Below are 22,683 nucleotides of genomic sequence, written 5' to 3' on the forward strand. Positions count from 1 at the left end.
TTAACAGTCCTATGGCCTCTTCCATAAATACTGCGGTAATTGAATGTCGTTTTCTTTGGTGGCTGTTCTCAGGCAACAACAGGAAACAGGATTTCTTACTCTTAGCCGAAAAGGTCTGGCTTTGTATTTGTAGTTAAATAGTGTGTTCTCATGCAGGCGGTGCGTCTGGAGACATCGTGGTCTGACCGGGTGCGCTACATGGTGGTGGTCTACACCAGTGGGCGACAAGACACAGAGGAGAACATCATGCTGGGGATCGACTTCACCAGCAAAGACAGGTCAGAGTGAAGTGACTGTTATTTTGTATATATTGATTGTTGTGCCTTTAGGTCTTAATGTGTGCATACAGTGGGGCAAAAAAGTATTTAGTCAGCCACCAATTGTGCAAGTTCTCCCACTTAAAAAGATGAGAGGCCTGTAATTTTCATCCTAGGTACACTTCAACTATGAGAGACAGAATGGGGGGAAAGAATCCAGGAAATCACATTGTAGGATTTTTAATGAATTAATTGGTAAATTCCTCGGTAAAATAAGTATTTGGTCACCTACAAACAAACAAGATGTCTGGCTCTCACAGACCTGTAACTTCTTCTTTAAGAGCCTCCTCTGTCCTCCACTTGTTAACTGTATTAATGGCACCTGTTTGAACTCGTTATCAGTATAAAAGACACCTGTCCACAACCTCAAACAGTCACACTCCAAACTCCACTATGGCCAAGACCAAAGAGCTGTCAAAGGACACCAGAAACAAAATGGTAGACCTGCACCAGGCTGGGAAGACTGCATCTGCAATAGGTAAGCAGCTTGGTGTGAAGAAATCAACTGTGGGTGCAATTATTAGAAAATGGAAGACATACAAGACCACTGATAATCTCCCTCGATCTGGGGCTCCACGCAAGATCTCACCCCGTGGGGTCAAAATGATCACAAGAACGGTGAGCAAAAATCCCAGAACCACACTGGGGGGACCTAGTCAATGACCTGCAGAGAGCTGGGACCAAAGTAACAAAGGCTACCATCAGTAACACACTACGCCGCCAGGGACTCAAATCCTGCAGTGCCAGACGTGTCCCCCTGCATAAGCCAGTACATGTCCAGGCCCGTCTGAAGTTTGCTAGAGAGCATTTAGATGATCCAGAAGAGGATTGGGAGAATGTCATATGGTCAGATGAAACCAAAATAGAACTTTTTGGTAAAAACTCAACTAGACGTGTTTGGAGGAGAAAGAATGCTGAGTTGCATCCAAAGAACACCATACCTACTGTGAAACATGGGGGTGGAAACATCGTGCTTTGGGGCTGTTTTTCTGCAAAGGGACCAGGACGACTGATCCGTGTAAAGGAAAGAATGAATGGGGCCATGTATCGTGAAATTTTGAGTGACAACCTCCTTCCATCAGCAAGGGCATTGAAGATGAAACGTGGCTGGGTCTTTCAGCATGACAATGATCCCAAACACACCGCCCGGGCAACGAAGGAATGGCTTCGTAAGAAGCATTTCAAGGTCCTGGAGTGGCCTAGCCAGTCTCCAGATCTCAACTCCATAGAAAATCTTTGGAGGGAGTTGAAAGTCCGTGTTGCCCAGCGACAGCCCCAAAACATCACTGCTCCAGAGGAGATCTGCATGGAGGAATGGGCCAAAATACCAGCAACAGTGTGTGAAAACCTTGTGAAGACTTACAGAAAACGTTTGACCTCTGTCATTGCCAACAAAGGGTATATAACAAAGTATTGAGATGAACTTTTGTTATTGACCAAATACTTATTTTCCACCATAATTTGAAAATAAATTCTTTAAAAATCAGACAATGTGATTTTCTGGATTTTTTTTTTTCTCATTTTGTCTCATAGTTGATGTGTACCTAGGATGAAAATTACAGGCCTTTCTCATCTTTTTAAGTGGGAGAACTTGCACAATTGGTGGCTGACTAAATACTTTTTTGCCCCACTGTATGTATACATGTGTCTTTGATTGTGTATATATAGCTATATACTGTACATATTTGCACACATATTTTTATATTTATTTGTTTTTGTATTCGGGATTGTGGAAAACGGAATTTTGATCTCTGTCCGTACACACAAACTGAAAGATTGACAATAAAGTTGACTTTAAGTTAACTCTATATGTATGGGGGCTCTATGATCGCTGTTTGCCATTCTGTTAAATTAAACTAATGGTCTATTCATTAATTAATTAGTATTTTAATTTGCTTTGTGTTTCTAGTTGACTGGAGCTCCTAAACATGCACTGTACAATCAGAAAAAGTAACAGTAGTGTTTGATTTTTTGTCTTCCCCAGTCTGCAAATGACATTGAATCTCCTCCATCCGCACCACATGATGGTGTTTATTGTAGAAATCAACAGTACAACGGTTTTTAAGTCAGGTGGATGATTATGACATCTGCTGAAAATATATGCAGTTCAACAATTTGATTCTGGATAAATTGCAGTTAATGTCACTCCTACATGGAAATACGCTAAACAACGTTACTGTAGTTAAGACATTTGCTAATAACAATATATATTATTAGAATATCAACATCATAGAATATAAACTAGACACAATTAGAAATGGTCTTGCTTAAGCATGTTCAAAAAAAATCAATATTCCTAGTTTGATCGCTAACAGGGGGCAACGAATGTAAGAAAGTATTTGGTTTTGTTTGAACATTTTATTGGCTGGTATACTAGTATAAGAATTATTGGTGAATATACAAATACATTTTGAAGGTAATTAGTGAATACACAAAGCGTATACAGACACCATCCTTCCCCATTTGAAATGTAACAAAGTAGACGAAAAACAAGACAGAAAAGAATGAAAAAAAATAGGTATGTAAGTAAAGAAACCCCGCCCACCCAGACGAACGCACCGGCTACCTAGACAGTAGACACACAACAGAAAACCAAAGTAAATGTCACCTGATGTGTTCCCTGCAGGGCTGCTCAGGACAGGATGCTGTATGTTAAATAGCAGCAATTAAAATGTTATCTTGCCATTACATGTGTCCCTGAGGATCACTTTAGAGTCACTGATATTCATTAAGTAATCTAAGAATATAGCAATTACCTCAACACTGTGGAAAATGACATGGCATTTTGTCCTTGTGTTCGCCTGTTATTTATTTTTCTCTCCTCTGACAGTAAGAGCTGTTCGATCGGCATGGCGCTGCCTCTGTGGAGTGACACAAAGATCCATCTGGACGGAGATGGGTGAGTTCTCTCTGTCAGTCTGAGCCCCGCTGCAGCATTTAACCCAGCAGTGATATTGCCTTTTTTTTTTTACCAAGCACTGCAGTTACACCTGCCTGTCGAGATGAAACGAGACGCACAGAGCTGCACTGTGCTCAGGGGAATGACCATCTGTTTTCTTTGCTCCTCAGGGGTTTCACTGTGAACACGGCAACTCGGACTCATGTCTTCAAACCCGTGTCAGTGCAGGCTATGTGGTGAGTAACAAGCAACCTCTGGAGCCACAGTGGCTGTCAGAAGAAATGTAGCTTCATGACACACCACAATAAATCTTCTGATAAACACATTTGCAACTGTGTGAGGCAACGCTGAGTCATCCTGCCACCTGCTGACTTGAAAATGCATCTGCAGAGAAGTGCAATATGTGCAATATATACATGGCTGCTAAATCCTCAGAACTGTTACAGGATGTGTATTTTGTAAATTGTGTAACTTTTTTTATTGTAATTTTTGTATCTTTAGTACTTTTTTATGCATGTTTCTTAGTAACAATAAGCTGTCTTTGGCTCTTTTCTGCTGTACCAATGTAAATGTCCCCTCTGTGGGACTAATAAAGGTATTCTGATTCTGAAGTGCATTGAGCCCCTAGCACAGATATACATTTTTAAAAATTCCTCACAAAGTTTGACTCTGACTTTTATCAACTACAACCATGACCTTTATCTTTTCCAAATGCACTGTAGGTCCGCCCTGCAGGTGCTGCACAAGGCCTGCGAGGTGTCCCGCAGGTATAACTACTTCCCTGGCGGCATGGCTCTCACCTGGATGGGCTACTACGAGAGCTGCATTGCTTCAGAGCAGAGCTGCATCAACGAGTGGAACGCCATGAAGGACCTGGAGATCACGAGGCCGGACTCACCCACCACGCTTGTGGAAAAGTCAGTCAACACAAACTTCAATATGATTCTTTATGTGATCACTTAAAGTAATCACACTTCGACGGCTGTTTAGATAGCTTTGCATTTCAGGAGCAACTGAAATTGTGTGGAATTTTAACGAGACTTCATCTTTGGTAGGCCTTCGGAAAGAGAGAGGACAGGGTGCCTTATTAAAGCCAAACTCAGAAGCATCATGATGTGCAGAGACCTTGAGAACATCACCTGCAAAGAGGTAAATATACAGTAGTACTAGTACACATACACAGAGACACACACACACATTCAAATAACACTGCTTTGCGTTTATTTTCTGGTGTGCTTACATTTTTGCTCTCTTACAGGGCTGCCTTTTTTTACTTTTGAAGATCTATTGAGGTTTAACTGATAGACATTATCATCCAAAAAATATTTGGTAACAATAACAGAATGAAATCGATGCTATTTTTCAAACAGTCTGGTGCAGCGCTCTATTATTATTATAAATCACAACAGCGCTACTTCGGGGAAACGATGAGGTCAAACATCATCACCAAATATTTTCTGTTCTAGCTCAGCAAAAAAGACTAAAACACCAAATCTGATAATACCCTTTGCAATTGCTTTTGACTTCAAATTATTTTCTATTACAATTGAAATCTCTTTATTTACATTTTTGGGAAACACTGATAAAGCTTTTTCTTCAACTGTGCACAATTACAGGATTTAAACAGAATGAATAGACATTCACATCTACAACAACACAATAGTAAACGCTACACAAGAATAAACAAATACTGTGTAATTGTCTCGTCAGATCCGTACAGAGTTGGAGCAACACATGAACTGTAACCTGAAGGAGTACAAAGAGTTCATCGACAATGAGATGCTGCTGATCCTGGGCCAGATGGACAAACCCACACTCATCTTTGACCATGTCTACCTGGTAAAACAAAACATACTGTCTCTTACATTCACCAACATATCTGTTACATGTAGTTCCCTATGAGTAACTGAGATTCAAAGGGAAGAATGCTTCCATGTGAACTGACCCGTCTTTGGAGAAACAACAATCTTCAACAGAAATGAAAATACACTCAATCCAAGAAATATGTTTCTTCATTTGATTCTAGGGATCTGAATGGAACGCATCTAATTTGGAGGAGCTCCAAGAGTCCGGGTAATTTATTTAATATTATGAAGGGGCTAAGATAACGTGCTAAAAACATATTGTCGTTATGATCCGAGCAAGAAAGAATGTTGTTGATGAGCTAACATTATCTTTCCTCCCCAGGGTCGGCTACATCCTCAACATTACCAGAGAAATAGACAACTTCTTTCCAGGCACTTTCAGTTATCACAACATCCGCGTCTACGATGAGGACGCCACGGACCTGCTGGCTCACTGGAACGAGACGTACAACTTCATTGTGAAAGCAAAGTGAGTCCTTAGAGGGAACGAAAACGTGTTGCTCATGCATCTCATGTTTCTCTCAGCTATCCTCATTTGTCAAGTTATTAAAATCTCAGTTTACGATTTAGAAAGTTTCCGATTACTTTTCAACCTGTTGTTGCAAAGTATTATGATCATTTATCTGAATAAGTGGCTCATTGTGAAGGTAAACCAAATGTAATATGTTTTCTTTAGCATGAAAACTTTTACTTAGGAGTTTTGTCTTGAGTTTTCAGCCACTAGTAGCACTAATTTAACTGAACAAGCTAAATCGACTGAGAAATCATAAGATGTGGTTAAATGTATTAGAAATAGATATGTTGTGGACCTAAAGGTGAATATTTATTTAGGCAAACTAAATCCTCCCCCATAGAAAGAACCACTCGAAGTGTCTCGTTCACTGCAAGATGGGCGTCAGTCGCTCCGCCTCCAGTGTCATCGCCTACGCCATGAAGGAGTTCGGCTGGTCGCTAGAGAAGGCCTACAACTTCGTCAAGCAAAAGAGGAGCATCACACGACCGAACGCAGGCTTCATGAGGCAGCTGGCCGAGTACGAGGGCATCCTGGATGCTAGGTACAGCTCGTGTGTGTGTGTGTGTGTGTGTGTGTGTGTGTGTGTGTGTGTGTGTGTGTGTGTGTGTGTGTGTGTGTGTGTGTGTGTGTGTGTGTGTGTGTGTGTGTGTGTGTGTGTGTGTGTGTGTGTGTGTGTGTGTGTGTGTGTGTGTGTGTGTGTGTGTGTGTGTGTGTGTGTGTGTGTGTGTGTGTGTGTGTGTGTGTGTGTGTGTGTGTGTGTGTGTGTGTGTGTGTGTGTGTGTGTGTGTGTGTGTGTGTGTGTGTGTGTGTGTGTGTGTGTGTGTATATAGTTTGTTCTCTCAGTGGACCTGTTTTGTACTTATGCTCTCCTTGTATATTTCCAGTAAACAGCGTCACAACAAGCTGTGGCATCCAAACGCTGACTGTGAGATGTCCGAGGGGCAGCAGGGCTTGTCTCAGTGTTGTCGGGGGGAGGGGGGCCACCTGACCCCAGAGCCGGGGATGTCTCCGTGCTGCGAGGAGGCGCTGTCTGATAAGGGAGCTGCGTGCCCGTCTCCGCGCAGGGCTGTTGCCCTGGAGGTCGACCCCGCCTACAACAACTACTATTTCCGCCGGCTCTCTGACTCAGCGCTGGATAGCGAGCCGTCCACGCCTGTGCGCGGCCCCCCCCCTTATCGGCATGGAGAAAGTCTTTATAGAAATCGACGATGTGGAGAGGGACGCTCTGCTCGATGATGAGGCCTTTGACAGTCGTGAAGGCCTGCCGCTCCCTCCTGTAGGGCCCACAGCCGATGGGACCGCTGCACAGACCAGCTCTCGGGGCCCCGAGGCCCTGGAAGAGCTGCGGCTGAGGCTGGAGTTCAGCACAGTGGAGGAGGAGGATGAGGAGGAGGTGCAAAAGGAGGAGGCAGAGATGGAGGTGCTCATGCAACCAGATGATGGAGGAGGAGGAGGAGGAGGAGGAGGAGGAGGAGGAGGAGGAGGAGGAGGAGGAGGAGGAGGAGGAGGAGGAGGAGGAGGAGGAGGAGGAGGAGGAGGAGAAACACAGGAAACACAAGATGTGGACACAGAGGGGAACGGGATGGATCTGGCAACCCTAAATGAAAACTCCAACAATAACAACCATTTGAGCTCCTCACGTCCCGTAAATGTAAGTTTGTGGTAACTAATACAGCTTCATTTTAGAATGAAAATGCGGTTACCAATTACATAAATCAAGTTTTTTTTAAAAGACCAATTACCTCCAACATTTTTTTTCTTTCTTTTCTTCATTTAGGGAAAAGCTTCCTCCCACCATACTCTCTCCTGCAGTGACTCCAGGTCCAAGCTGAAAGAAGACTCTCCACCCTTGGTTTCTAAGCTTTGCCTTAACCCCAGTCCTCCTGAAGTACCAAGTGCTTCATTCCCACTTTCCCATACCTCTTCTGAAGGCCACCTGAAGCCTTCCCTGAAGTCTTCAGTTGGACTGCTGCGCCCTTGTGGCCCTCGGTGTGACTGTGCCAACTGTGCTGCCCCCCCGCCTGCAGCTCTCCTCCACAGAGATGAGCGGCACTTAGCGGAGCCGAAAGGCAATAGTGATATAATAAAAGTAAAGAACGAGACTCAGAAAGGTATATATGCAGCTGCATCGGAGGCTGTCCCTGAGCTGATGACACTGGATTTGGAGGAAGAGAAGCTTGCTGTGGCTCTCTGTGTGGGTCACCAACAGGAGACCCTGCTGCAGCTGCAGAGGTCCGGGCTGGTCCGCCGCCACGCTGAGAGACTCGAGAGACTTTCAGGTCTGTCCAACGAGAGCTCGCTTTCTCTGAAGCACACATGCCAAATGTCAGGAAGCAGCCCTTTTCACACTGAGGGGGAAGAAGAGTTCTCTGGCTTTCCTAAATCTTCTACGCCATGCCATATGCGGTTAGAGCCACTGGTGGTGCCGCTGAGCAACGAAGCCTTGTTGGGAGTGGTGGGGTCCGGGCTGCTCACACCCACCTCCTCGCCTCACGGCTCCACCCTGACTCGCAGCTCCAGCAGCGACAGCCTGCGCAGCGTGAGGGGGAAGCCCGGGCTGGTGCGGCAGCGGGCACAGGAGATCGAGACCCGCATGCGTCTGTCCGGCCTCACCGTGCCCTCCAGGCTGAAGCGCTCCAACTCGCTGGCCAAGTTGGGCAGCATCAACTTCTCCTCGGAGGACTTGTGTTCCGCCTGCTCCTCCGATGCAGGGACACTGCTGCTCCTCTCGCTGTCCCCAGAGCCAGACCCCGGCCTGCAGTGGGACCCCCCCTCCACCCCCGCTCTGCCCCGGCCCCGCAAGGACATGCACACTCCAGAGAGATCACTACCAGTGGAGCCCCGAAGCTGACACATCATGCAGAGAATATCAACTCCACTCATCCCCTCATCTGTAAGGGCTGGAGAGTCAAAAGAAATGAATGGAAACTAAACAAACATGCCAACTGTTGTCGTGAGGAGTGGACACTCTCTTTGCCACGTTGTTTCTCAAACTGCTGTTCAGTGATGAAAGTCATATTGCTGTATCTAAGTGTGTAAAGCCATCAGTTCACCTCTTAGTTTGATTCATGGACAAACAAGTGCCTTACCTACAGTATGAGACCAGAGGCACAGAGCTGTGTTGGACTGCAGGATGAGGCGCTACGAGACGCTCTATAACCTTTAACTTCACAGCTGTGAGCACCTGATATGTACCAAATTGTGGTATCCATTGGCACTTAGATTATTTTTTAACCTGTCTGGTACAAAGTGGTAGCCTGCATTGCTGAACTCCCCTCAATGGAGCTTGACAAAAGCAACGTGTTTCATAAATGTTTACCGCACAGTTTATGTTTTAGTCGTAGAGGGTTGTAAAATGTAATGGTTACCTCATGTTGCGTTCATGAACGGGCTAGAGTTTAATTCAGTTATTTTGCTGATGTCGATTCAAAGTGAGGAAATCAGTTTTGAGGTGTATTTTAATGTGTGACTGTGTGAGTCTGCGTGAATGAATGGGATCGGAGCGAGAAGGTTGTGACTTTGTTTTGCCAGAGGCATGCTCACTGTTTTCGACAAACGGAACAGAAACATTTCTGAGTTTGTTGTTCCTTTGCACTGCTTTTTTTATCGAGTGAATACCGGTACACAAGCAAGCTTTTCTTCCAAAATAACATGAGTAATGTTATTGACCTCATCATTCCCTACAGTTCTTAAGAGAGCACAGTCAGGAGTCACGTTGCATGGCTTCAAATCAAGAAACACATCTCTGATGTCACAGGAAATATGGATCGATGGCAGTCAAATCATAAAATGTATGTGAAGCTAAAGTTATCTTTTGACAAGATATGATTACAAACATTAGCATCCAAACCTTCTTTACCTTAAATCAGCTCATCCTTGAGGGTTGCCAACATTTTAAACTCATTTGTGCTTTTTTTTTTTTAAATGTGAAAGACCAAAGTTCTTTAACCGACTCCACAAATTGAAAACGCCATTTAAGCTGTTAAAAATAGGTGAACCATAATGTCAATCAACCATGTGCGTATTTAAGTGCTGTCACGTCTTTTTTGCACCTTTTGGAAAAATGAAAGAGGCTCAGTGAAGTCGCGAGGCTCATAGCTGTTAAGCATACGCTCAAATCGTCAGTGAGTTTGAAAGCTTCGATCACAATAGGTTACTTCACAGTTTTGTAACCTTTTTCTTTTTATATTTAAGTATGCAGTAACTTTTGTACTGTACATTGCTGTAGTTCGAATGCATATTGCACTTTTTATGTTTGTCAAAATAATGTACTGTATGTGTTAATTATGGAAAATAAACATTTCTTTACATATTAATAATTCCTTACATTCATTATAGCACTTTTCCAGATGATCAAAGCGCTTTACAAATACACATTACACACATATCATACATGTAACGGTCATGTATATGGGATTAGTTTTGTATCATAAAGATAAAGCAACACTTTCTCAGAATAAAGCAAAACTATGAGTTTAAAAGAAAAAAAACTAAGTCAAGCAAAATAAAATAAATTTCAAAAATAAAACTATAAGTTGCAAACAAATCATTTGTGTAATCATGTAAACAATAAGTATTTTTTCTTTGTTTTAACATAGGTTTTTGTTTGCAGTTCTTGTTTCTTCTTTCTCAATGATCAGACTTTTGCTCTTGCTGCAGCTCTCTCGTTTACGCTCCCTCACTGGTTGAAATTTGAACCAGAAGATGAAGTCTCAAAGAATGTTTTAAATAAAAGGACATAAAACAAAAAGGTGGATAATAATAAAATCTATTAAATGTATATGTAAAGACATTTGGTCAAATGAAATGACACTGAGCCAGTGATAACAGTAACGCCAGCGTGGATGAAGCTGGTGCAGTTCTTTCTTCATGCCCCCCCTCCGTGCTGTCCCCTCAGAGGAAGTGGGAAAACGGGATAAGACTCTGGACGCCACGCTGTCTCAATGATCCACACTGTTAATATGAGAGGGAAATAAATGTTTTAGGAAATGAAAAAATACGAAGTTAACAAATAAAACACAGCTCATGGACCAGGCATGAAAACGGGTCAGGGGTGAAAAAGGTGAGAAGATTATTATCCCTCTAGGTCTAGGGGGGTCCGGGGGCATGCTCCCCCGGAAGAACATTTTGAATATTCCATATTTTAAAGCATCAATCTGATGCATTTTGAGATGCATTTTTTTACCAACCTGGGGAGAGCTGGAGAAACTTAACTTCAGCCATGAGTCAAAAATATTATGACCTCCTTACTAAGTATTAACGGTAGGTTTTCCTACAAAGTTAACTCAGCCTCCATTGATTTTCATATCAAATTAGCGTGTTAATAAAATAAGCTATCATGGCTTATACTTGCATATCTAAACAGAATCATGAAAACCTGTTGGTAGAGTCAGGTACACGAGTCGGTTTGAGTGTGTGCGCGGGTGTCTGAACGCTCACTCACTGCTAGCTATGTAGCTAACTGTTAGGCTACTTAGCTTGCATTGTTATGGATCTAAAGGTAGCAAAAGTTAACTTTCATAGCACAGCTTTACTTCTCACTTAACACAATAAAGAAACAGAACGTATAGCACAAACAACACAAATGATCAATACTTACATATATTTTCACTTGTATTATAATAATTGAAATGCTGGTTCTTCTGGGGGTCTTCTGTCCACGCTCAGCTAGCTACCGCACCGCAGCTGCCTGCACTGTACAATCGCTGGAGGACTGGGCTGTCACTCAAAAACTGAGTAGCCAATGGGGACGCACCCCTGAAAGTCCCGCCCACATGGGAGGTTTGTGTCAGAATCTCAAACAAAAAATGAGGGAGCGCAAAAGAGAAAGCTGCAGCGAGAGCAAAAGCAAGAACTGCAAACAAAAACCTATGTTAAAACAAAGAAAAAAGACTTATAGTTTACATGATTACACAAATGATTTGTTTGCAACTTATAGTTTTATTTTTGAAATTTATTTTATTTTGCTTGACTCAGTTTTTTCTTCTTTTAAACTCATAGTTTTGCTTTATTCTGAAAAAGTGTTGCTTTATCTTTATGATACAAAACTAATCCCATACATGTACTGTGGACAATACCCACAAATTCAGGTGAAGTGTCTTGCCCAAGGACACAACGGCTAGACGCAGCGGCGGCGGGTTTCGAACTGGTGTTCCCCAACGCCCCCTTGATCTGATGATCAACGCACAGCCCACTGCGACACTCCGCCCATCTTCACACCTCAAAGTCATCAAGGCGCTTTTCAAGTACACATTACATACATATCATACATATCATACATGTAACGGTCATGTACTGTGGACAGTACCCACAGGAGCAAATTCGGGTGAAGTGTCTTGCCCAAGGACACAACGGCCTGACGCAGTGGCGGGTTTCGAACTGGAGTTCCCCAACGCCACCCTTGATCTGATGATCAACGCACAGCGACACTATGTCCCAATATACCGTTTTTTTTTTCTTGTGAACACAATTTAACAAAACTATTGGTATTGGATAAACACAAACAATAAAATGGGATAGTTAATGACCCTTAATGTTATGGATGCTGTGTTTAAGGCCTTCCTGAAGAGGGAAAGCATATCTGAGTAGTAAGTCAACATTGATGGTGTGTGTTCTGAAATTACATCATCGTGCCCCCATGTATGTTTTGGCAGTGGAGGTTTTCTACCAGCGAGGTTATAACGTTTTGCTTCCCGTCACTGTTTGCATGACATCAGTTAATTACTTGAGCAACACACTCTTGTTCCTCCTGTTTTATATGACTGCGTGTCGGCACCATGAATGCTAGCCCTGTGTACAATAGAGCATGTGTTGGCGTTGCATTGAGGCAGTTTTTCATGTTTTGTGTGTGAGTTGAAACTGCTTTTCATTTTTTTTGCATGAAACCTGAGACCTGAAATGTGAAATGAAAAATCATGTGCTAAGTTTTGACTTACTGTAAACTTGTAAAACATTTAAATGACAGCAGGGCTAAAATAGAGGCTTCATTAGTTTGCCAATGAGCTTGTGGAGTCTGTCTTTAATTAGAAACAGATTGCCTTTTTGTCTAGACAACCTGAAGACTAGGGACATGTAACACTTTTCAATGTGAGGACTGCCTGCCTGTCAGCGCAGCAGCCTTCTTAACCCCCTCTTCCCCTTCTTCTGCTGGAGAATTATTGGCTGACGTACCTCCACTTGTGTTTTATTATCTGAGGACGTATCGTATCCTGTTTTGGACGTCACTATGGAGACCAAGAAAAACAAAAGGATAAGGTCTGAGCTATTTTTCAGATAATTTCCTTCATTCCTGGACGTACCCAGATTGGCTAGAATTACTCACCATTTATCCCAGACACAGGCGTGCTTTTACCATGTAGCTTCCTGGACTGTAGCAGTAAGGACAGTGACATCAGCATGCAAACATGTTGGGTAAGGGGAAACATAGAAATGGGACATTCCTTGTACTCAATCTTGTTTTAGAGTCTGCTTTAACACTATCATCCACTTGTATTTCCCTATTTTGATATAAGGTTAAAAGGTCACCACTTGTGTTTCTAAAATGTCAGCTCCAAACATTTACAAAAACAAATTTTCCACGTAGGCTACCTGAATCAAGCAAATCCACCCATCCATCCATCCTCTCCCGCTTATCCGTGGTCGGGTCGCGGGGGTAGCACAAGCAAATCAACAAGTTATTTACGATCATTTCTCAAAACAGCAAATAGCAACAGTGAGTTTCCCCTGATTGTATTAGTCAAATGAGCTGTGACATCACATGGATGTAATATAAGGCTCCCATTGCTTGTGCATTTGAGGGAGGACTAAACATCAGCAAAAAACCAACAAAGAACACTCTGTCGGTCCTGAGGGAGAGCGGACAACTCGGCTACACGTCTAACTGGTAAGTGACAGCCGAAACATAGGAGATCAATATTATCTGAGTCTTCCCTGTAAAAGAAGCGAGCCGTGATCTGCCAGGCCTGTGCCCAGCTGGTGTTGTATTAATCAGTTCAGAAAAAAATTATAAAGTGTTTATTTTCCAAATGCGACAACTGGTGATAGATTCCTGGTTCATTGGTTTTGAATTCCTGTGTGTCCGAGTTTGTTGAGGCTGTGGAGCAGAGCACATGCTGATCAAGTGATCCGCCTCGGGAGTTCATGGGGGGGAAGAGACGGTATAACAGAGCAGTTGTTACCAGGGTTTTACGGCCTGAAGGGAGGGCAAAAACATTTGTTTTCTCGTGCAATGGAGAAGGAGTTAGGCCTATTTTGATTCCATAACATGTCTCCTTTCAGACTAGTGAAAAGAGAACATCCAAAGTACCCATTTTGGTGTTTTAATCCACTTTGTCTATATTTGTGTTTGGAGATTTCTCCCAAATACACCACATTTTACAATCAGATAATATAACTAATCAAGTTGTACTGGGTGTAGTAGTAACACATTTCTACCTTATTTCCCTGTAATGCCTTGCAAAATGTATTGCAGTCTACAAAACATATCTCGAAAGGCTGTTTTGTTCAAATGTGTTTTTCTTATTATTCACTGAGCCACATATCTCCTCTTCTCTAAATACATCAACTTCCTTACTTTGTTTTTTAGGTGTGTTCAGGAACCAAATGTATGTAAAACAATACCCTAAAAGCCGATGAAATTTGATTATTTGTATATATCTTTATGTCTGTTGACAGTATTTTCCGATGCATGTAGGGATAGAAGTAGATACTAAAAATCAACCTTGAAAATCATTGGCTCTAAAATGTTTACAATATGAAACAATCATTTTGAACCAGGCTTTATCCAATGTTCTGTTCTGGTAAAGTATTAAAATAAGCAAGTATTACACAAATAATAGTGATATTTTCATGATGATATCTACCAGGTGATCCAACTTGATGAGTCCACACAGAGTGTTCTGTAGCTTTATTGATGCCCTCACACACTATCTTTTTGTCGTGTCGTCTTTTTTACACACACTCGCTCTGTCCCTCACTCATAATACCACAGCATGAAAACAATATGTGTGTATTTACTAAGACAGCGCTGCCTTCATTGTGAGAACATCAGCTGTGTGTCTGGGAGAAGTGGGGGCTGTCAGATGATAAGACAACAGCAGTCATATGTTATCACACAGAAAGGCATGAGTCCATAGACAGGCAACAGACTCATGGTCCACATCATTGTTCATTGTGTCTCCCCATTTTCTCTGCTTACTGCTGCAGTCTAGTGGGTCTTTACTTCTTAAACAAGACTATCTCAAGGAAAAGTTGAACTCTGCAAGAAGATTAGCCAGGTGTTTGCCCTATGTTCAATCCCCCATCCTCCTGCTGTTACTAATACAAGGGTGTGGTTCCTCTAAGAGGCAGGGTTACAAAAAGGATAATCATAACTGGACTTCTGGTTGAATTAACCTGCAAAACATTCTAACACAATAATCTAACTTACATGTATGAAAGAAAAGTGCATGGAAACGATTTTCTGACCTCCATCATAGGACTTTGAAATGCTTTGAAAGAGTAATCAATAGGTTGGAGTCCTGTTATCTGCTGCAGTGTTGATGCTCCCAAAACATTGATCACAGTTTTTACATTTCAAGACTGTAAACAAATACAAATCAAATCTTTATCTCCACAATAATTTATGTTGCTTTTTTGCTTGTAGGAGTTGTAGCCAAAATGTGTTTGAAATCCATTTTTGGAAGTTGGGAATGGATTCAAAAACTTAAAATAATCTTGTTGTTCCGCAACCCTATACTTTTCAGCACAATATTCAAACATGATAACCATGTGAGGATCTACAGGTAAAATAAATATATTCTTCTGGGCTAACATTGCCAATACGTGGCATGATTTGGGAAGATCAGTGTTTTGTTGTGAGGTTAACACCATGTCTTCTTCCACAGACCAGTATGGGGCAGAACCAGGATAAACTTGAAGGGGGAGAACAAACCCTGGGTGAGGGATCGGAGGACGCTAAACCGGGCCCTGACTCAGGAGCGGCAGGTAGTCATTCAGGGGATGTCATGGAGGGAGGAAGCTCCTGTGAGGAGGAGGAGGAAGAGGAGGAGGAGGAGGCTGGTAACTCCAGGACAAATCTAGAGGAGCCAGACGCTCAGGACCTGGATGGGAGCCGCGGCCAGGAGCCAGCAACACCTTCTAGTGAGAAGCACATAAATGTGTGGGTTAGTCCTTCTGCTGCAAGGGAGGTGAGACAGGGAGGGGCTGCAGGAGGAGGAGGAGGCAGGACGGCTCCACTGGAGACAGACCTAAAGAGTAGTGTGAGGATTGAGGAAAGAGCCGGAGCACAGAGGCTTTTCAATCAACCCAAGAGAGAGAAGAGGACTGAGGTGCAGCTTCAAACATCATCAAAGATCAAGATGGAGCACCAGAACGAGGGGAGTGTCCCACTTGAGGAGATCCAAGAAGAAGACTTCTCAGCTGAAGAGTTGGATGAAGAGTCTGGGCCTGCTGCTACCTCAGGTGATGCAATTGAAAACACTGAAGAAGACCCTGTGAGGATGAAGATGAGCAGATGTGGAGATCTTGCAGGAAGTGAGTCGTTACTGTCTGTTCAACCAAATCAGCATGGCACCATCATGGCTGAAGTGGAAGATGTTACACTCTGCACAGGAACAGTGGAGCGCTTGAGTGCGAGGAAGGAGCCGCCTACAGCTCATCCCCAACATCCTTTGAAAAACACGCTGCAGAAAGAGTCTCTATTAGACCAGACAGATACCATTCACTGTAGACCTCCAAAGAAGAGAACAGAGAATAATACAAAAGAGGAAGCATGTGAGGTGAAGCCAGTTTTGAACCTCAACTCTTCAACAAAACCAAAGGTCACTGAGACTGATGATCAAAGGGAGTCTGCAGGGCCCAATCGACAAATGGACACAACTGAAACAACCACGAACCAAAACATAGATTTGCCAGCCGTTGAACCCAGTTCTATTTTGATAAAGCTACTAAGGAGAAATAGAAAGGAAACAACAGAGCTATCCACCGATAAAATCCAGCAATCTGATGTAAATACATCTTCGTCATGTGACAGGAAGGGGTTGAAAGAAAAACTGGCTGAAGACAAACATGCAACCAAAGACCCTCATGTGGATATGAAGCAGACGGAGATGTATGACACTTCAACCTCAGATTGTCTTCAATCTCAGCCTGGAGTGATTGGTAACACATTGTGTGAGAACTCACTCATAAAATCCCTCTGTCCCAAAGATGATTGTCAGATTGCGGGGGATAATATCAACTCAGCAGAGGCTTCAATCAATGAGGATATGGAGATAAAAGAAAACCTGTCTTCAGACAACTTACAATCAACCGTCTCACATGAGAGAACGTCATGCGAAGTGAGTATTGTGATTTCTGAGGCATTTGCACCTTTATCAAGGTCTGATTCAAAGTCTCCCTCCACTAAAAGGGATGGACAAAGTGCAGATTCATGCACTGTACTTATTTCTGAGAAGACAGACACCAGAAGACCACCTCTACAAGTAAAGGGTGACCGTGAGCGCCCAGCTGATCTGCAGTTATCTGGCTCTGCATGCTCAGATGCCCAACCTGTGACGGGAAGGAAGGTGAAAAACTCCACCGAGGACACTGTTTTGGTTGCAGCTGGCACAGTTATCTCTGAGGAAAGCCAGCAGATCATGAAGGAGGATCTTAATATGAAACTTAAAGCAAATACATTGCCACAACAGCCTGATGAACAACCTGGCAAAGAGGGGAATGATGGTGTCTCAGTGAGAGATAAATCCCAAGACAGCCCTAAATCCAAGCCTGTGTCAGCACTCATAATGGAGACCATTCAACTGCATGAAAAGCTGCAGCACCACGACCGGCCAAAGTCAGATGAAGTCAAGTGTGAGGAGCAGGGCCATTCTGTGAAGGTGGCACAGATGAAGGCGGCTTTCGACTCTGCTCAGAAATCCCCTGACAAGGCAATTCAGAGGAAGCCATCCATGAGAAAAGGTAAGGTTAAAATATGTCCTATTGCAAGAATAGTATCAAATTATATAACCCTAACCCTATTATATATATATACCAGGTTAACAGGGTGTCAAGTACATTGTTAATGAATGAGTCAATTGATATATAAAAACAATAAACCAATGTTGTTCCATTAACCGTGATAATTTGGGCAACCAGTTTCACCACAAACCCTCATCTAGCACTTTGCAACCTTGTTAAGAAACATTGCTATATAAAGGGAGTTTATTATTATTATCCACTAGAATGAGAAAGGGTGAATAAATACAGTTTGCATGATGGAATACAGCTGTTGTCTTCTGTCAATGGTGGATGGATGTGTCAAATAACGCCATCTTGTGGTGCGGGGATACACATGTGGTACACTGTGTTCTTCAGGAGAATCGGGATTGTTTTTCCTTATTAAATGATATGTAGAATAATAACATTGTATAAGCATGTTCCACTGTTCAATGCGTATCACATATTGGAGTCTTGTTTACATTCATGGATATTTAAAACCTCCGTTACAAAAGAGGATCAAGGCATTACTTTCTCTCGTAGAATTATTCAATCGTACACTTTTTTTATATCATCATATTTGGTTTCCATATACATCCCCATTCATTCACTGTTGCACGTAAAGTCAACACATGATAACACTCAGTCTACCAAATGATTATTGCCTCGCCTTACAATGAACCATAAATACATTGTATAATATGTGCACGCACAATGATGCTTCTCTAATAATAAGGTTAATAGAGAGATAGTGATTGATGGATAGTAAATATATAAAAACAGATAATAGGGGTGACACCACACAGGAGATTAAAACGCCATAAATGCCACCATGAACAAACAATTGATGGTGATTTTCGGTAAATGGGAACCTGAAGAAAGGAGGCGTGAGATCCGATCCTTGTTATCCAAAACGACATTTCGATTGGCTGTTGAAGCTGTCCGTCAAAACCAGCTGATCCACTCAGAGCTCGCCAAGCCAAGGCAGGGGGCGGGACTAGCGTCAGAGTTGAGAAAGAGCACAGAGCACAGAGCGGTGTCAGCAGCAGCAGCGGCTCCGGCAGAGGGAGGAATCAAGTGGTGAACGCGTTGGGCTGTGATATAGCATTTCGGGAATACTTTAATTTTCCTCTCAGAAGGTAGGTTACAGATTCATTTTTGAATGTTTAGAACTGGTTTTACCTCCCCCCTTTCTTTTAAAAACACTCAGCGTTCGTCCACCTTCCAGACAGACAGGAAAGTGCACACGCTAGCTAAAATGTATGGGGATAGTCTGTTTTAAAAAAAAGCTAGCACTAGCCTTCAACGGCTATTATCTGGCATTACCTAAAAGTTTCTTAGCGATCATCAAAGCAGTAGCTGGTTTCATGGTGGGGTTTTTGTTCCTCTTGGTGTTGTGGGTGGGTTTGGTGGATAATTTTACGACATGAAATGTGCTGTTGCACGTTATTGAGCGGGGTGGGGTAGCTAACCACAGTGCGGCAGGAAAACTTATCTCTGAACGATAGATCCACAGCCATGGAGGTGCAGCAGGCAGCACAACCGCGCCCTGGCCCCTGGCACCCTGTTAATGTTCATACTAAACAATGGGATCCAAACATACCAATAATATACTCTTTCATTATTACAGAGGATATCTATTTTTGAACAATCTATTTTGATTTAATTCCAATATCCGCAATATTTACCGAGATGCCAGGTGCAGATTTGACCCACTAAAACACACTGGTTTGGGAGACAAATGGGAAAGTGTCACAGCATAGAAAATGTGGCTGGCTCCATGCTAGCAACTACAAATGTTAACCGAATGCATTGACAATGTGTCCTGCACCAGCTATGCTTGTTTGGCCATAACACGTGCAGAATTGTTGGTATGCAAGTCTGTGCAAAAACGACCTTTATTTAGTTCTAGTCAATGAGGGCAGACAGGAATATCGTGTTGCTTCACCTGAGCAGTGCTGAGTCCCTACTGTATTATATTGACAGCTGCCTTTTTTTCGAGTACTTGAACCTACAAAAAGTGCACATTATTTAGTCTTGCTTGTATTTTCCTGATGAGACTGATATTGGTGTTGTATTTAAAGTTTCCTAGACCACATATGTTGTATTTGAGTAACTGGTATTTGGCATTGACTGAAATAATCAACTACCTAATCTTCTGCCCCGAGCTCTTCAGATAATGTTCTGTTTCAGCCCTGGTGGTCACAAGTATCATGCATTGGCTTCACTCTTAACATTTGACTTGGCTCTGCCTTGAAGCTGGGAGTTATGTGATTTTCAAATACCAGTGCCATCCTGGAACACAATACACAATACTTCTCACTTGGCAGTCATAAATAGTCCCTGCTGCAGTCGTGCCCTAGTGGCTGTGTGATGACCCAAATAGTCCTCTGTGTGACCCCAGTCTGTGCACCACCACCGGCTCATGTACTTGCTCATCATGACTAAAGGGCAGTTTGATTTGTAATGGCTGTGTTTAGTGTGCCGAAAGGGCAACATGATTTGCATATTAGGCCCCCATATTGATTGTGTAATCAGCTCTGGGGTTGCAGGAGTGTTCTCGCCTAGACACGCTGTGGGATGCAGAGCAGGTGAAGGGCTGTCGGAGCGACCCCAGGGTCAACAGTCGACAGTACTAGCTGTGTTAGGGCTTGTTAACCATTCCGGACGCATCACACTCTGCTGGTTGTACAAGGTCAGCCCAACCAAGTGGGTCAGGAAGCAGAGGGAAATGAGCATAAGATGTGAGGGAGGGTTGGTTCCTATCAACTGCAGCATGGACTGCTGCTGTGGACTGTGGTTAACTCGCAAGTGCAACATTTTGAATTGTTTGGAGATCATTAAGTTGTGTAACCATATCCGACATGGGATCGGATTTAGTCCATCTGAAGTTATCCTTCATTACTATACTGAAACAGTTTAGAATAAGTGGTTCAGTCTTCTGTTTGTTTTGTGGACTAATAGAATTGTACATTCGTAGCACAGCAGCATATCAACATTTCTCACATCACAGTTTGTTATATCAGTGTGTTGGGGAAATCAATAGTCATGTCGTAAGAAGCTATATGGTTGCTCAACAGTTTGGCATTTACATCTCAGTTGGACTCAAAGAGTGCATTCTTTAACATGTCTGACATACATCAGTTTGTGTCCAGTCCTGTCTGTGCAAGATGTTATCTCAGTCCACATTTTCAAGAGAACTATCTGCCAGAAGCTATCAGAAAGACGTTCCAAAACTCAAATACTTCAAAGGTGTTAGATTTTACACTTAAAGGTGTGGTAGGTCATTTTGGAGAAACCAGCTTGAGTGCGCTAGAATTTGAAAATCTGCCACTTCCTCACAGAGCCCCTCCTCCAACACACTCAAACGCGCACATGACCAATGAAGGCACGAGATAAGTTTGTGCCCCGATGGAAGGCTGACAGGCAGGTAGGCCATCCAGTTATTTTAGCCGGGCCGGCTCAGATGATTGGTCGTGCTTCTTACAGCGCTACGGCTTCCACAGATGAGGTTTTTTTATGGATTTTTTGTCAAAGCACTTCAGATATTCGTTGCTATCGGGATGTTAAGAGCATTCCATGGAATATAACAAAGTGTATCTCGAGCCGGTTTCTCAAACTTACCTACCCCACCTTTAAGGTTCGCTGTTTTGAAAATAGTTTTTGTCCAAGACAAGATGTCCAGCAGTTATTTCTGAGGACAGGTGCAGAGAAACATCTCATTATCTAACTACCTGCTTAGCATATTAGTGTGTTTGTTTGTTTGGACAGCCTGAGACTGAAGAGGATCACATGTCTAAATCTGTGCCTCTAATAACTTGCACAGTAAAGGACGACGGAAATGTTCATATTAACTAGAATTGTTTACAAATATATACGGCGTTACGATACCCTTTTTTTTTTTTTAACAAGCCAAAACAAAGTATGTTAATTTAAGCTTGGGTGGGTAATGTGTTTTAGAAATGTGTGTGTAACATCCCGATGGCAATCGATAAATCAAATGCTCTAACCAATAAAAAGGAAACAAATAAACATCTGTGGCTCTTGCAGGATTGTAACCAGTTTGTGCAATACCATTTTTGACCTGAATGAAATAATTAAGATTTCCATTGCCATATCTCTACACTGTAGCTATGTACAAATGACAATAAAAGCCTTGCAACTTGAACGGCCAACCAGTCATTCTCCCTTCCTACTTGTGTGAACTTTGCCCGTGCTATCGTTGCACGTCAGCAGTCGGTTAATGAGCTGTGAACAATAGTTGTTGACATTCATTCTGATGCTTAGATTCATAATGATGATAATTGGGGAGTGGCTTTGGGGGGAATCCTGAAGGGGATGGGCTATTGGTGTCGCCAAGTTGGAACGTTTCTCAGTGGATTTAGTGAGTTTTGGAGCTAGTGGTGTTCTCTACATTCACTGGAAAAGACGGCAACATTAGGCAGGGTTTCTCAATTGGCAATTTTACGAGCTTATTTTTGCTGGCTTTTAATTGTTACATTCCGAGCTTAAAATATATACATTTTAATATTGGCCTTATTCGGCGTGTTAGATCTGTTACATATAGGTTGTACTATCTATCTACTATGTCTTACCCCGGCCGATACTTCACTAAATCCACTCTTTTAATTGTTCCCAATATTGCCCCTATGCCCTGTAAGGTGTCCTTGTTATGAAAGGCGCCCCCCAAAATAAATGTATTATTATGATTCCCACCTTTATATATGTTACAGGCTTTTTTAGAAATATGTTTGCTTGGAATCTCGATCAAAGTGAAGTTCAGATGTGCTCTTTCAGTTTCTCTCCTCGTTCTATTTTTTAATTCTGGGTAGTTGGCAATTCCAACAGATGCACGTAGACGAATACAATTTCTTCCATTGGTCTTTCCCACCACAGCAGACAACATCTGTTGAAATGGAGTACATTGGGGGAGGGGAAAGAAGTCGATCAGGAACAGGAAGGGACACTTTTTAGTGTATTTTTATTTTTATGAACACGAAGCAGGGTTTTTCCAATTGTCCTCTTGTTGTGTCTGTTGTGTTGAGCACCTGATGGTCAATGCCTAATAAAGACTTAGTCAGAGGTTCAAGTTTTGTTACTCAATGTCAA

The 22,683-nt window shown here is 42.6% G+C and overlaps 2 protein-coding genes across 2 annotated transcripts in view; both read left to right on the forward strand.

Annotated features, from left to right (window-relative positions):
- Positions 1–10,051, forward strand: part of ssh1a (slingshot protein phosphatase 1a) — a 33,106-nt gene extending 23,055 nt beyond the window's left edge. The window contains 13 exon segments of the mRNA XM_034091645.2: positions 157–278; positions 3,148–3,216; positions 3,387–3,452; positions 3,939–4,133; positions 4,272–4,365; positions 4,927–5,055; positions 5,243–5,289; positions 5,404–5,550; positions 5,936–6,136; positions 6,480–6,759; positions 6,761–7,064; positions 7,143–7,246; positions 7,373–10,051. Coding sequence (XP_033947536.1) covers positions 157–278; positions 3,148–3,216; positions 3,387–3,452; positions 3,939–4,133; positions 4,272–4,365; positions 4,927–5,055; positions 5,243–5,289; positions 5,404–5,550; positions 5,936–6,136; positions 6,480–6,759; positions 6,761–7,064; positions 7,143–7,246; positions 7,373–8,446 — 2,832 coding nt within the window. The 3' untranslated portion in view covers positions 8,447–10,051.
- An 8,548-nt stretch (positions 10,052–18,599) lies between these two features.
- coro1ca (coronin, actin binding protein, 1Ca) overlaps positions 18,600–22,683 on the forward strand; it is a 38,427-nt gene continuing 34,343 nt past the window's right edge. Inside the window, exon 1 of the mRNA XM_034090522.1 lies at positions 18,600–18,713. The gene's annotated coding sequence lies outside the window, so the exon portion shown is untranslated. The remainder of the gene's footprint in view (positions 18,714–22,683) is intronic.

Source organism: Pseudochaenichthys georgianus, chromosome 9, assembly GCF_902827115.2.
Source record: "Pseudochaenichthys georgianus chromosome 9, fPseGeo1.2, whole genome shotgun sequence".
NCBI classification, from domain to species: domain Eukaryota; kingdom Metazoa; phylum Chordata; class Actinopteri; order Perciformes; family Channichthyidae; genus Pseudochaenichthys; species Pseudochaenichthys georgianus.